This window comes from Dama dama, chromosome 6 (genome assembly GCF_033118175.1).
Source record: "Dama dama isolate Ldn47 chromosome 6, ASM3311817v1, whole genome shotgun sequence".
Taxonomy (NCBI): Eukaryota; Metazoa; Chordata; class Mammalia; order Artiodactyla; family Cervidae; genus Dama; species Dama dama.
The window spans coordinates 1357191-1369853 of NC_083686.1; the positions used below are offsets into that span (position 1 = coordinate 1357191).

Here is a 12663-nt window from a genome sequence, read left to right on the forward strand (position 1 = left end):
TAAGAGCCGATCAAAACTCTCTTCCACGGTCACAGTTCTTCCTGTGGTACAAGGAATACTGTTTTTTCACGTAGCACAAAAGCAGCCTGAGACATCTGTTTTTAAATTCCATTTCTCTCTTTTATATTTATCTATCTCTTCCATAAGGTTTGGCACAATTTTTTGGCAGAGATCCTCCAGTAAAGTCACATTATCTTCATGTATTTTAGTTTATATTCCAGGAAACTTCTAGAGGTCATCTGGACTTCTGGAATTGGCTCCCTCAGAAGGAAGATCATGCTCTTTAAGATCTCTGAGCTGATACCTTCTGACAGTTCGTAGAGCAGGTTTCTGGTTTTAGGACCTAATGAAGCTCAGGTTCTCGATGTCTCATCACAAAGAATTCAGTGAGGGACAAAGTGATAGGTAAGAAGTGGATTTATTCAGACTCCGACAGAAGCACACTCCACAGAGTGTGGGCCATCGCAGAGGGCGAGTGCGACCTAGGATCTTTTTGAAAAGCAAAGTGTCAACACATAAAAAACACACACATAAGTCTCAGGAGTTGGAAAGAAAAGGACAGACCCAAAGGGAGCAAAGATGGGCCTGGGGGATGCCAGCAATGTTGTGTTTCCCGACCTAGGTGGAGGTTATAGGGGTGTTCAGTTTGTGAAATTCCGAGCTATAATCTTAAGATAGATGTACTGCATGTGTGTTGTAACCTCAATAAAAACAAAGAGGTATAAAATAAATAAATCATTTAATGAAACCACATTAAATGTGGTTTATGGCTATCTATTTCATAGAAATAGATGCAACAGTAAATAGGTTTAAGCCAAAACATTTATGACAGTACTGCATTATGGCAAAGGACTGAAAACAAAGCAAATGCCAATTAAGAGGGCCGTGGAGGGATAAATTGTGCAGCATCCACACCATGAAGCACAGAGCCAGCAGAAATAACAAGCTGCGTCAGTCGGCCTGAAGATGCAGAGATCTGTGAAAGTGTGATTTCATTTTCTAAAAAATGACTTTTATGTACGTGAGTACCCATACACTGGCAGAGGTCTGGTCCCTGGGAGGCTGACCTTGAGATGAAGGCTTACATTCAGAAAGGTTATTGGGGGGCACTCTCAGGACCAACGTCTGTAGGGGAGTAAAGGACTGATGAAATTGCTATGAATGCCTGCTCTGGACCTGGCATGGTCCTACAGAATTGTCCCCGGTGGGGTCAACCTCCGCACCCACCAGTCACTACCCAGTTGCTCCTGGGAAAGGGGTGTGCCCTGGGAAAATAAGCTCTTCGCAGCTGAGGCAACCATCAGGAGGGGCTGTGCTGCCAATCACAGCTGGGATGACAAGTAGGGGGCTCTGGGTGCCCCTGTTCACTACAGTCCTCACTATGATCACCACACATGCAACTCAGACGTGTTCGGGAGCAGCTCCTTCGGGACTCCGCTGGGCCTCCTCCTGGGGGAACTTCAGGGCAAGGTTAGCCTGTCCTTGTCCTGAAGCTGGTCTCAAGGCTGCAGAAGATCTTCGCTCCCCTCTACCACCCATCCTGAGGGCCCCTCACCCTGGCTGGGCACCTCTGCTGGTTTTGGTAGCTTGTCCGATCATGACCCAAACCCTCATCCCTGGGAGTTGAAGTCCCTGGTCGTAATGCCCTTCTCAGGTTTGACCACTGCATTTACCGTCAAATGTGGACAGTGGACTGAGGGGTGTCCAATCACGTCACCTGGGTGTCAAGCAGATGCTTTCCTGCCCCCATTACATGACAGCAGCCCTGACTTCTGGTAACAGGAAGTCACCCCTAGTAGGATGGAGAGTATGTCTTTGGCCTGCCAGTCCCTTGGTATAAGAAACTCGAAACGACTGGGCAGCAACTATAGCTTGAAGAAAGGGATTCTTCCTGTGCCCCTGACTGATTTCCTGGGGAGTCAAGACTAAACCTGCAGAACCCAGACACATAGGAAGAGAAAAACACATTTATTGAGGGGGTTCTGGGAGTGATGGTGGGCAGGGTTGCTCCCACTGCCACCTTTTGGTTCCCAGTGTCCCTAACTATCTCCAATGGGGACCCTGCATCCTGCAATGGTCACTGATGTCCAGGGAATACTGCGGCCTGGAGGTCACTGGAGCTGACCTGCTGCCCACCACTCCATCACTGCCCGTGCAGCTGGGACAGAGCCCGTGGGTCCCGGATCACACACCAGCTGCAGCTCCTGTGCTGTAGAGTGGGTCCTACGTCCAGGGCAGTGCAATGCAGGATTGTGGGTCAGCGGATCACATGCTCTGTGAGCCCTGGAGAACGGCGCTCACGGAGGCGCTGCGTGCGGGAAAGGCAAACCCGTGCCTGGAGTATGTGTGGATTCCAGTCAAAATAAAGCTCAGCACCCCTGGGGGCACAAGGGGATCAGTGTTGCCAGCTGCCCCCAAGCGACTGCTCTCAAAGCCTGGTGCTACTGGGGACCCACTGTTCGGGCTGAGATTGGAAAGCTCAACAGAGGCAACAGCAAGGCTGGCCCTGGTGCGTGTGAGTGCTGTGCCCCATGGTCACTCCATTAGAAGTCCAGGTGGCCTGCTCCGGGACAGCAGATGGCCCGATGGTGGACATCACCTGGCAAGTCATTCCAGGTATGTTCCTTCCTTCGACACTCTCTCAGGTGGCTGCTCCCCAGTCTGCTGTCACTGTAATCTTCAGAGTTCTTTACTTCTCGGCAACTAATCCCATTACTAGTCAGTGATGCTTTAAACTTTTCCTGTTCCAATGGTTACACGGTTTCTGTCCCCTGGCCAGCCCAAGTCTCGTCCACTCCCTTGACAGGCCCTGGTACCTCTTTGGCCAGGTTATGTCATGACTCTATGGCCAAAAGACAAGGAGGTGGCAGTTGCTGAGGGGGAATGTATTACTTCCCAAAGCAGAACCCTCTTGCATCTTCCTGTGGGGGTAGAGAGGAGGGGGCTGGCCTTTGACAGAGGAGTAGCTTCTTCAGCAGGTCCCAGAGGCACCTGGGACTCAAGATTTAAATCCAGATGTCCCCACCGTGCCCCTAGCGTCAGGTCCCTCTTCCTGATCAAGGCCCTGACCTTGAGGCAGAACACCTGCCTGGGCTGAGAGTCCAGCCTGCTCTGGAGCTCTACCAGCACGACTAGGCACGGGCCTGGGACTGCAGGGAGCCTCTTTACAGGCTGGCAGGTGAGCCCTCTATCATGTTTCACCTTTAGTTGCTGAGGCATCACCCTCAGCCTCTGTCTCTTCCCAAGGCACACAGCCACGGCCCCTAGGCCATTCGCTTCCACTGCCCTATACTTCTCAAATACACAGACTGCCCAGCAGCCTGGACAGCTGCTTCCACTGATATACCCAACCAGCCACCCGAGTAAAAGCTTCACTGCACCGCTGCCATCCGTATTTCACCTACAGCTTCTTGTGTGTGTGCAGTGGGTCACTTATTTCGCTGCGTCGGGCCTTAGTTGCCGCACTCAGGGTCTCTGATCTTCACTGCAGCCTGCGGAATCTTTAGCTGGAGCAAGTGAACTCTTGGTTGTGGCATGTGAGATACACTTCTCTGACCAGGGCTCAGGGCCAGGCCCCTGCATTGGGAGTTCAGAGTCATAGAAACGGATGAACAAAAACATAAAAGGCATAAGCTAAGTTATTAACATGGGGTAGTGATAAGGGGAGATTGGTTTATCAAACAAAGAAAAAGCCTGAATTAAGAAAACAATGTACCTATAAACCCTTTCACTATGAATGTGTGTAAATATGTAAAAAAAAATTTTTTAATGTGGGATTATGGGCTTTGTTTTCGGTTTTTCTGTTAAAAAACAAACAACTTTTTCTAAACTATTACAAACAACAACAAAAAAGACCCCCCCAAAACACTGAGGAAAATACAACGTAACAGAAATAGTTAAGTCTTTCATACATGTATTATGTTTTTTGAAAGCTCTTAAAAATCAGTAAGAGTTGAATTTACAGATCAGACCACCTGTCATAGCCTCAAAGATGAGACTACACTTGCCTGCCTCCAAAGAGCGTAATTTTCCAGTAGTCATGTATGGATGTGAGAGTTGGACTATAAAGAAAGCTGAGTGCCGAAGAACTGATGCTTTCAAACTCTGGTGTTGGAGAAGACTCTTGAGAGTCCCTTGGACTACAAGGAGATCCAACCAGTTCATCCTAAAGGAGATCAGCCCTGAATATTCATTGGAAGGACTGATGTTGAAGCTGAAACTCCAATACTTTGGCCACCTGATGTGAACAGCTGACTCATTGGAAAAGACCCTGATGCTGGGAAAGATTGAGGTCAGGAGAAGAAGGGGACAACAGAGGATGAGATGGTTGGATGGCATCACCGACTCAATGGATATGAGTTTGGGTCAACTCCAGGAGTTGGTGATGGACAGGGAGGCCTGGCATACCGAGGTTCATGGGGTCGCAAAGAGTCGTACACGACTGAGTGACTGAATTAACCTGAAACAGCACAAAATATATCAAGAGTTAAAAGCATTATGCAAATAACCAAAAACTACAGCACAGAAAATTCTCTCAGTTGCAGATGAATCAATGCAGTTTAATGAATAAGGCACTCATTTGAGCAGAACCTTGTAAAATGCAATCATCACACTACTCAAGAGATGTATATGAAGGAGTGAAAGAAAAGGTTAAGTAGAGGATGAAGCCCGGAAACAGTTTTTGGAAACTGGAGTTAAATCTGAGTGCAGACTAATCCCTTGTCAGTCGCGTCACTTGTGAAATATTTTCTCCCATTTTGTGGGATGTCTTTTTATGTGTGTTTCGTCTTTTGGCCACGCCTTACAACTTGTGGGCTCTTAGTTCCCCAACCCAACCAGGGATTGAAACTGCACCCCTGTATTGGCGGTGCAGTGTCTTAACCACTGGACCAACAGGGAAGTCCTAGCTGTCTTTGTTTATGGTTCCTTTGCTGTGCAAAAGCTTTTGCATTTAATTGGGTCCCATTTGTTTATTTTGGTTTTTACTTCCATAACTTCAGCAGATGGATTCATAAAGATATTGCTGCAATTTATGTCAGTGTCCTGCCTGTTTTCCTCTAAGTTTTATAGGATCCAGGCATACATTTAGGTCTTTACTTCCATTTGAGTTTATTTTTGTGTATGGTATTAAAAAATGTTCTAGTTTCTTTAACTTGTAGTTGCCCAGTTTTCCCATTTATTGAAGACACTGTCCTTCCTCTATTGCATAGCATTGTCTCCTTTATCACAGATTAAGGAACCACAGGTGCATGGGTTTATTTCTTGGCTAGTTTCTATCATGTTCCTTTGATCAGTATTTCTCTTCTTGAGCCAGTACCATCCTGTTTTGATTACTGTAGCTTTATAGTATAGTCTGAAGTCAGGGAGCCTGATTCCTCCAGTTATTTTTCTTTCTCAAGATTGCTTTGGCTATTCAGGGTCTTTTGTGTCTCCATATAAACTTTTAAGATTTTTTCATCTAGTTCTGAGAAAAATGGTAATTGATATGGATTGTATTGAGTCTGTAGACTGCCTTGGGTATAGGGGTGGGAGAAAGGTCGGGGGGTGGAGGGATAGACTGGGAGTTTGGGAATGACATGTACATACTGCTATACTTAAAACAGATAATCAACAAGAACCTACTATAAAATAAATTAATTAAAAAATCTGAATGGGGTATAAAGAGAGGGAAAGTGATGAGACTTAAGACTTAAAGGGCTGGCAAGGGCCAGGCTGTCCTGCAGGGGTATGTTTCTACAGACAAATTCTGGAAAGAACAAGGACAAGATCTGAGCTAATCCCAGCAACAGCACAAAGGCAGGTCAACAGTGGCAATAAATTGACAGCTAACATCAATTAGGGAAGTACTGCAAATTTTCAAGCAAGAAGGAGTGAAGGCTTGAATTAGGGCAGTGGGAATGGGAACCCAATACCTAGCAGGTATACTAAGTGACTGGACATAAGGATTTTATATTTATTTAATAGAAATAAAAATAATGTTTATCCATATTCTTGACCAGAATGAAATAATAATAAAAATATCTATTTTGTCATTTAGCTTATGTTATCTGTCCTTGAAACTGCAAAGATTTCCACTAGTTGGTGGAAATAAAGACACACTTCACATTAATGAATTGGATTTTGACAAATATTTGCCTTGCAGAGTCTTAAACTTGTATTAATTTGTTCAGTTGAGTTCAGTCACTCAGTCATGTCTGACTCTTTGTGACCCCATGGACCGCAGCACGCCAGGCTTCCCTGTCCATCACCAACTCCCAGAGCTTGCTCAAACTCATGTCCATTGAGTTGGTGAGGCCATCCAATCATCTCATCCTCTGTCATCCCCTTCTCCTCCTGCCTTCAATCTTTCCCACCATCAGGGTCTTTCCAATGAGTCAATTCTTTTCATCAGGTGGCCCAAGTATTGGAGCTTCAGCATCAGCAACAGTCCTTCCAATGAATATTCAGGACTGATTACCTTTAGGATTGACTGGCTGGATCTCGCTGTAGTCCAAGGGACTCTCAAGAATCTTCTCCAACACCACAGTTCAAAAGCATCAATTCTTCAGCACTCAGCTTTCTTTATAGGCCAACTCTCACATCCATACATGACTATTGGAAAAACCATAGCTTTGACTAGACAAGCCTTTGTTGGCAAAGTAATGTCTCTGCTTTTTAATATGCTGTCTAGGTTGGTCATAGCTTTTCTTCCAAGGAGCATGCGTCTTTTAATTTCATGGCTGCAGTCACCATCTGCAGTGATTTTGGAGCCCAAGAAAATAAAGTCTGTCACTGTTTCCATTGTTTCCCCATCTATTTGCCATGAAGTGATGGGACTGGATGCCATGACCTTAGTTTTTTGAATGTTGAGTTTTAAGCCAACTTTTTCACTCTTCTCTTTCACTTTCATCAAGAGGCTCTTTAGTTCCTCTTCACTTTCTGCCATAAGGGTGGTATCATCTGCATATCTGAGGTTATTGATATTTCTCCCACAATCTTGATTCCAGCTTGTGCTTCATCCAGACTGGCATTTCGCATGATGTACTCTGCATATAAGTTAAATAAGCAGGGTAACAATATACAGCCTTGACGTACTCCTTTCCCAATTTGGAACTAGTCCATTGTTCCATGTCCGGTTCTAACTGTTGCTTCTTGACCTGCATACAGATTTATCAGGAGGCAGGTAAGGTGGTCTGGTATTCCCATCTCTTCCAGAGTTTTCCACAGTTTGTTGTGATCCACACAGTCAAAGGCTTTGGCATAGTCAGTATCAAATTATAATGTCTATGAAACTATTCTTATTTTACTAGAAAAAAATCATATTCACCTCTAAGCTCTATTAGGTTAAAAAAGATTTTGGATAAATATTTATTAGAAAACATTATTTGATTTCTATAGGTACTTAGACAAAATAGAGACGTACTCTAATAAATACATGTTTAATCAGATGCACAGTATTATCCATAGCACCAGGCCAGCCGACAAACCTTGAAATCACCCCGAAAAATCTATATCCTCCAGTGTTTCTCAAATACTTTCAGTGGCATTACTGAACACTGAAATGACAATGTAAATTTAAGTCTTGCTCAGTCGTGTCTGGTTCTTTGTGATCTGTATCCCACCAGGCTCCTCTCTGTCCATAGAACTCTCTAGGCAAGGATACTGGAAAGGATTGCTATTTCCTTCCCCAGGGGATTTTCCCGACCCAGGGACTGAACCGAGGACTCCCTCATTGCAGGCAGGCTCTTTACTGTCCGAGCCACCGGGGAAGCTGAGTTTAAGTCAGGCGAAGTCGGTTTTGCATCTAGTTAAGGTATGAGTTGCAGTGAGAAGCTCAGTCACAGTCACAGAAGACCCACCAATACAATGGCCTAACAAGTTTATTTCTCTCTCCTGTTCTGAGGTCAGTGGTCTCAGTTGGTGGAGCAGTTGTCTCATGAAGACACTCTGGACTTGGGGTCCCTCCTGCACGCTGGTCCATAGTCCTCTAGGACGCTTGTCACTTGCAGGATGGAATGGAGTCGTTTCAGGTTCCAACTGGAGGAAAGGAAAGAGGCCAGCTGGGAAGCAAGTCAGATGTCTTCAGGCCTACCCTGGCAACGGCGCACCCTACAGACAGGAAGCTGCTACTTGGCCACACCTGACTGCAAGGACACCGAGACACGTCATCTGATGGCGTGCTTCCGAAAAGAAGGACGGACTCTGGTGTGGTGGATGAGTAATGGTTACCATGAGAATGGTTACCTTTGAGCAGGAAGAGAATTTTAATTCAGAAGGAAATTTTGAGACATTGGCAAAGTAAGTAGTAGTTATATGATGTTCTCTTTATATTAATTCATTAAGCTGTATTTTAAGTTTTTGCATCTTTTGTTAAACAAATTTTCACCACAAAGGGTTTTAAAAGAAAGACTAACTTTGCTGCAAGAGGATATACACAGTCCAATCTTTATTGGACGTGTATACCTTAGTTGGTCTAGCAGATCAGAAAATTAGATCCCAAAGTGACATATAACACTGTTTGGTTTTACTTAACATAATTTTGTAAAAGCAAGTATTAATAGTTTATCTCCATTGATTTCTGAGTTCAATTGTGATATTTACTTGGTATGAGATGGGCATTCAGAAATGAAATGCTGATTTACAATATTTTACTTATAAAGGAGAAAGATTTGACATAACAGCTCAGCATGTGGCAAGATTCCAGGAATCAACTCAGGTTCAGCTTCAATCATCAATAACCCATTAGCAATCCAGCTTTCAGATTTACATCAAATAAGAATAAAACTGGCGGGACTCGGGCAGACAGACTCTAAGGTGGTCCCGTGACTCCTGTCGTCCAGTATTCACGCCCCTGTGTAACCCCTTGAGTGTGGGTGGACCTACTTCTAACCAAAAGAACGTAGCAGCAGTGACAGAATGTCTGTGATTACCGAACATAAGACTGCAAGGCCACTCTCTTGCAGGCTTTGAACTAGTAAGCTGCCATAACGTAAAGCTGCCTGAGGAGAGAACCATGTGGGAATGAACCGAGGGTGGCTTCTAGCCAACAGTCACCAAGAAACCGAGACAGACCCTCAGTCCAAGAGCCTACAACTGTGTGAACTTACAAGCAAATACCTGCCCATTTCAAGCCTCAGACGAGCCTCCAGCCCTGACTGACACCTGCACAGGAGCCCCGCAGAGGACCCAGCTAAGCTGCGCTCAGGCTCCCGACCCACAGAACCTATGAGATAACAAGTGCGTGTTAAGTCGCTGAGTTCACAGGAAGTGTCACACAGCAACAGATACAGAGTCTTTGTAAAAATTCAACTCTTTTTCCAAATCCAAGAATACTTGACAGAAAAGTAATACCTTATCGTCTCAGTAAATTTATGAAAACTAGGATTTAGCAAGGTATTTTAAGAGCATTGACAAGACAGTTCATGAGATGGGCTGACTGTGATAAATTTTTCTCAATAGAGACTCACATTATAGCTTCCAGAGGCATTTTATTATTCTTACCAGTTTTTGAAGGAAGGTGTATTTCAAGTTCCGTCACGTGCACACTGCTCTTTCATTTTGGAAAGCACGTATACAGAGTAAAGGAGAAAGCTGTCTCTCTGATGTTTGATGTTAACTTTTGTTACTTCCCGAGCACCAACATTCCCCCTAAAACACTATCAGTTGCCAGGAATGTAGTCCACACCCCCAAATTCTTACCAGCTCACTAGTGACTTCTGTAAGAGGGGCAACAGACAGATGGCTATCAACAGGTGGAAATGTTAAGCATTACTACATCTTAATCAACAAACTACACTTATAACAGCTTTTGCACTGTTTGTCAATATTTCTCAATTATTTCATCTCCATGAAATTAACTATATCTCACTCACTTATTACCTACTCCGTAGAATGAAAAAACAAATTATTGGCCCATACTTACGATTTTAAATAGAAACTGCTTTGTTATTAAAAACGAAACCAAAAGCCCTGGTATTTCAACCATTTCAGTCACACTTGTGAGGATGTGCCACTGCTTTCCCTTTTGTATCACGTCATAAACACGTATACACAGATCCACTGATCTTTGCTGAGTTAGGAGTGTATATACATCTATCAGTTCAGTTCAGTCGCTCAGTCGTGTCCCACTCTTTGCGACCCCATGAACCGCAGCTTGCCAGGCCTCCCTGTCCATCACCAACTCCGGGAGTTTACTCAAACCCATGTCCATCGAGTCAGTGATGCCATCCAACCATCTCATCCTCTGTCGTCCCTTTCTCCTCCCACCCTCAGGGTCTTTTCAAATGAGTCAGCTCTTTGCATCAGGTGGCCAAAGTACTGGAGTTTCAGCTTCAACATCAGTCCTTCCAATGAACACCCAGTCCTATCTATTCAGTGGTATAATATACATACTGTCAAGAACACTTCTCTTCTCTACCACGAACTACAAGCACATACAGGTTCAATGACCCAAGAGCTACGGGCAAAGCAACACTTAGATGGGCACTATGAAAGAGCCCCTCTCTTTCAAGGTGACTTGAACATCTGGTCCAGATTTTAAGGGAATGTCTGGCAGAAATGCCTGAAACAAGGGAGAGTGTGTTACATTTTCAAAGCAGTAAGGGCTAAGAAAATGTAGAATTCAGTAAGCAGAAGCTCATCATGGAATGAGCGTAAAGCAAGGTGGAGCCAGGCTCCCTTCATTTGTAGCAGAAACTTCCCTGCACAACATGAAGTTCTACACAACACTGCTACATTTCAAATTCTGAAAATTCATAAGGAGGAACTAAAATGGGGGCTCCCCTCATAGCTGAGTTGGTAAAGAATCTGCCTGCAATACGGGAGACCTGGGTTCAATCCCTGGGGTGGGAAGATCCCCTGGAGAAGGGGAAGGCTACCCACTCCAGTATTCTGGCCTGAGAATTCCATGGACTGTGTAGTCCATGGGGTTGCAAAGAGTCCAACACAACTGAGCAACTTTCACTTTCACTAAAATGGAGTCGGGAGGCCAGAAGGGGGAGCTCTCGCGCAGTACCACTAAAAATGAGTCGCAGGAAGAATCAATCACAGGTCCCCACAGGAAAACATGTGCCTGGCATCTGCTACAAGGAATCCACACCCCAGGAACTCAGACAGGAACCATCCCCACTCTGAACTCTCCCTTTGCTCCAGTGGACTTTGGTTCAGGACAACCCCTCCCAACACCCACTTTTCTCTCCATAAAATAAGGTGTCTCTCCTCTGTTAGACCTGCCTTTGGCCTCTGTATAGCGTATTTGTCCAAAACTGCTATTCCCGAACAAACTCATTTTTGCTAGTAGAATAAGTTTTATTTTTAAGGTCAATGATTTTCAAAACTTAGTCTTAAGAATAATTCAAGGTAACAAAAAACATGAAAGTTCATAAAAATTACTCACTCTTTTCACTCTCTCTCCAATTCTCAGATTCCACTAAATCACCTGAATGCATAGCAGACATAATCTTCTGTGCAACACTGGAGAGTGGTATCTTACAAAGGTCAAAGCCTACAAATGCCTCATAATTTTCCATTTTCATAAGATCCTAAGCATAAGATAAACATAATACCCATATATTAATTTTGAGACTTCAAAATAAGTCATGTAAAAATTTTTATGTAGAGACATTCATAAAAATTACTATATTCACCACTATAACAAATAGGTATCAACTGTCCTCATAATACAGATAGGATAGTTAAGAAGAAAACAAAACATTCAAAGGCTCCATTGGGTATTATGCTAATACCATATAGTAGGAATGTATCGGTATTTCCTAGTTAACCAAATTTGAAGCAAGCAACCTACTCACATATTTCCTACCTCCTGAGGTTTGAAACAAACCGCTGTTATAGTCTTCAAACATACAAATCTAGCAACATAAAAATTGCTTTTTATTGACTTAAGTTATTAAGACAGACACATAACCTGACACCCTTTCACTCGCACTGCTCAACTTCACTGGCCCTCTGGGCTCAGTGGGTGAAGGTCTAGAAGGGGCAGTCCACATCATCAAGTGGCTGGTCATACCTCTAATGTATCTGGCACTAATCTAAACAGACTTTGCTGTTCCATGAATTGGAAAAGCAGGTGACATTTTTCTGCATTACTGAAGATAAGAAAAATTTCAAGTAAATTCTTGATTCCAAGGTAGGGCAGAGGGGAAAAAAGGGAACAAAAAAAGGTCACTTGTGAGGAGTGAATAGCAAAGTCTTACAGGAAATTTATTGCGACAGATTTTTCAGGCATATTAAGATATACTTAATAAACACAAAATGCTAAATGACATACAAATATAGTAACAGGCAAAACATACTTGTTCGACGAATTAACTGTCAAGGCCCATCTGTCACCTAAACATACCCATTTTCTGACAGTTATACCTAAAAAAAACCTCTATAGGACCACTTAAAATGTATAGTTGTTAGATAGGCATTCCACAATAACAAGCAGGTAACACATTCTTGGAGCAGTAATATTTCTTGAAAGTAGTGTCTCAATCTTCTCTTGCCTCCATAAAGCTTACTTAGTATGTAATACAGGCCACTTATAAAGCAGGCCATCAAGAAGCATTTGATGTAATAACTGATAAATAGGTTACTTCAAATTATTTTACCTCAACTCCTAAAATAATTTCTATTTGTCCAAATACCACGCTTATATCCCAACCAATACAATCCAACATTTAA

At 43.6% G+C, this 12663-nt stretch overlaps 1 protein-coding gene across 5 annotated transcripts in view; it reads right to left on the reverse strand.

Annotated features, from left to right (window-relative positions):
• Window positions 1-12663, reverse strand: part of HAUS3 (HAUS augmin like complex subunit 3) — a 159122-nt gene that overhangs the window by 123761 nt on the left and 22698 nt on the right. For all 5 annotated transcript variants that reach the window (XM_061145370.1, XM_061145371.1, XM_061145374.1 and 2 more), the window contains exon 3: window positions 11375-11519. In XM_061145370.1, coding sequence (XP_061001353.1) covers window positions 11375-11513 — 139 coding nt within the window. In that variant the 5' untranslated portion in view covers window positions 11514-11519. The remainder of the gene's footprint in view (window positions 1-11374; window positions 11520-12663) is intronic.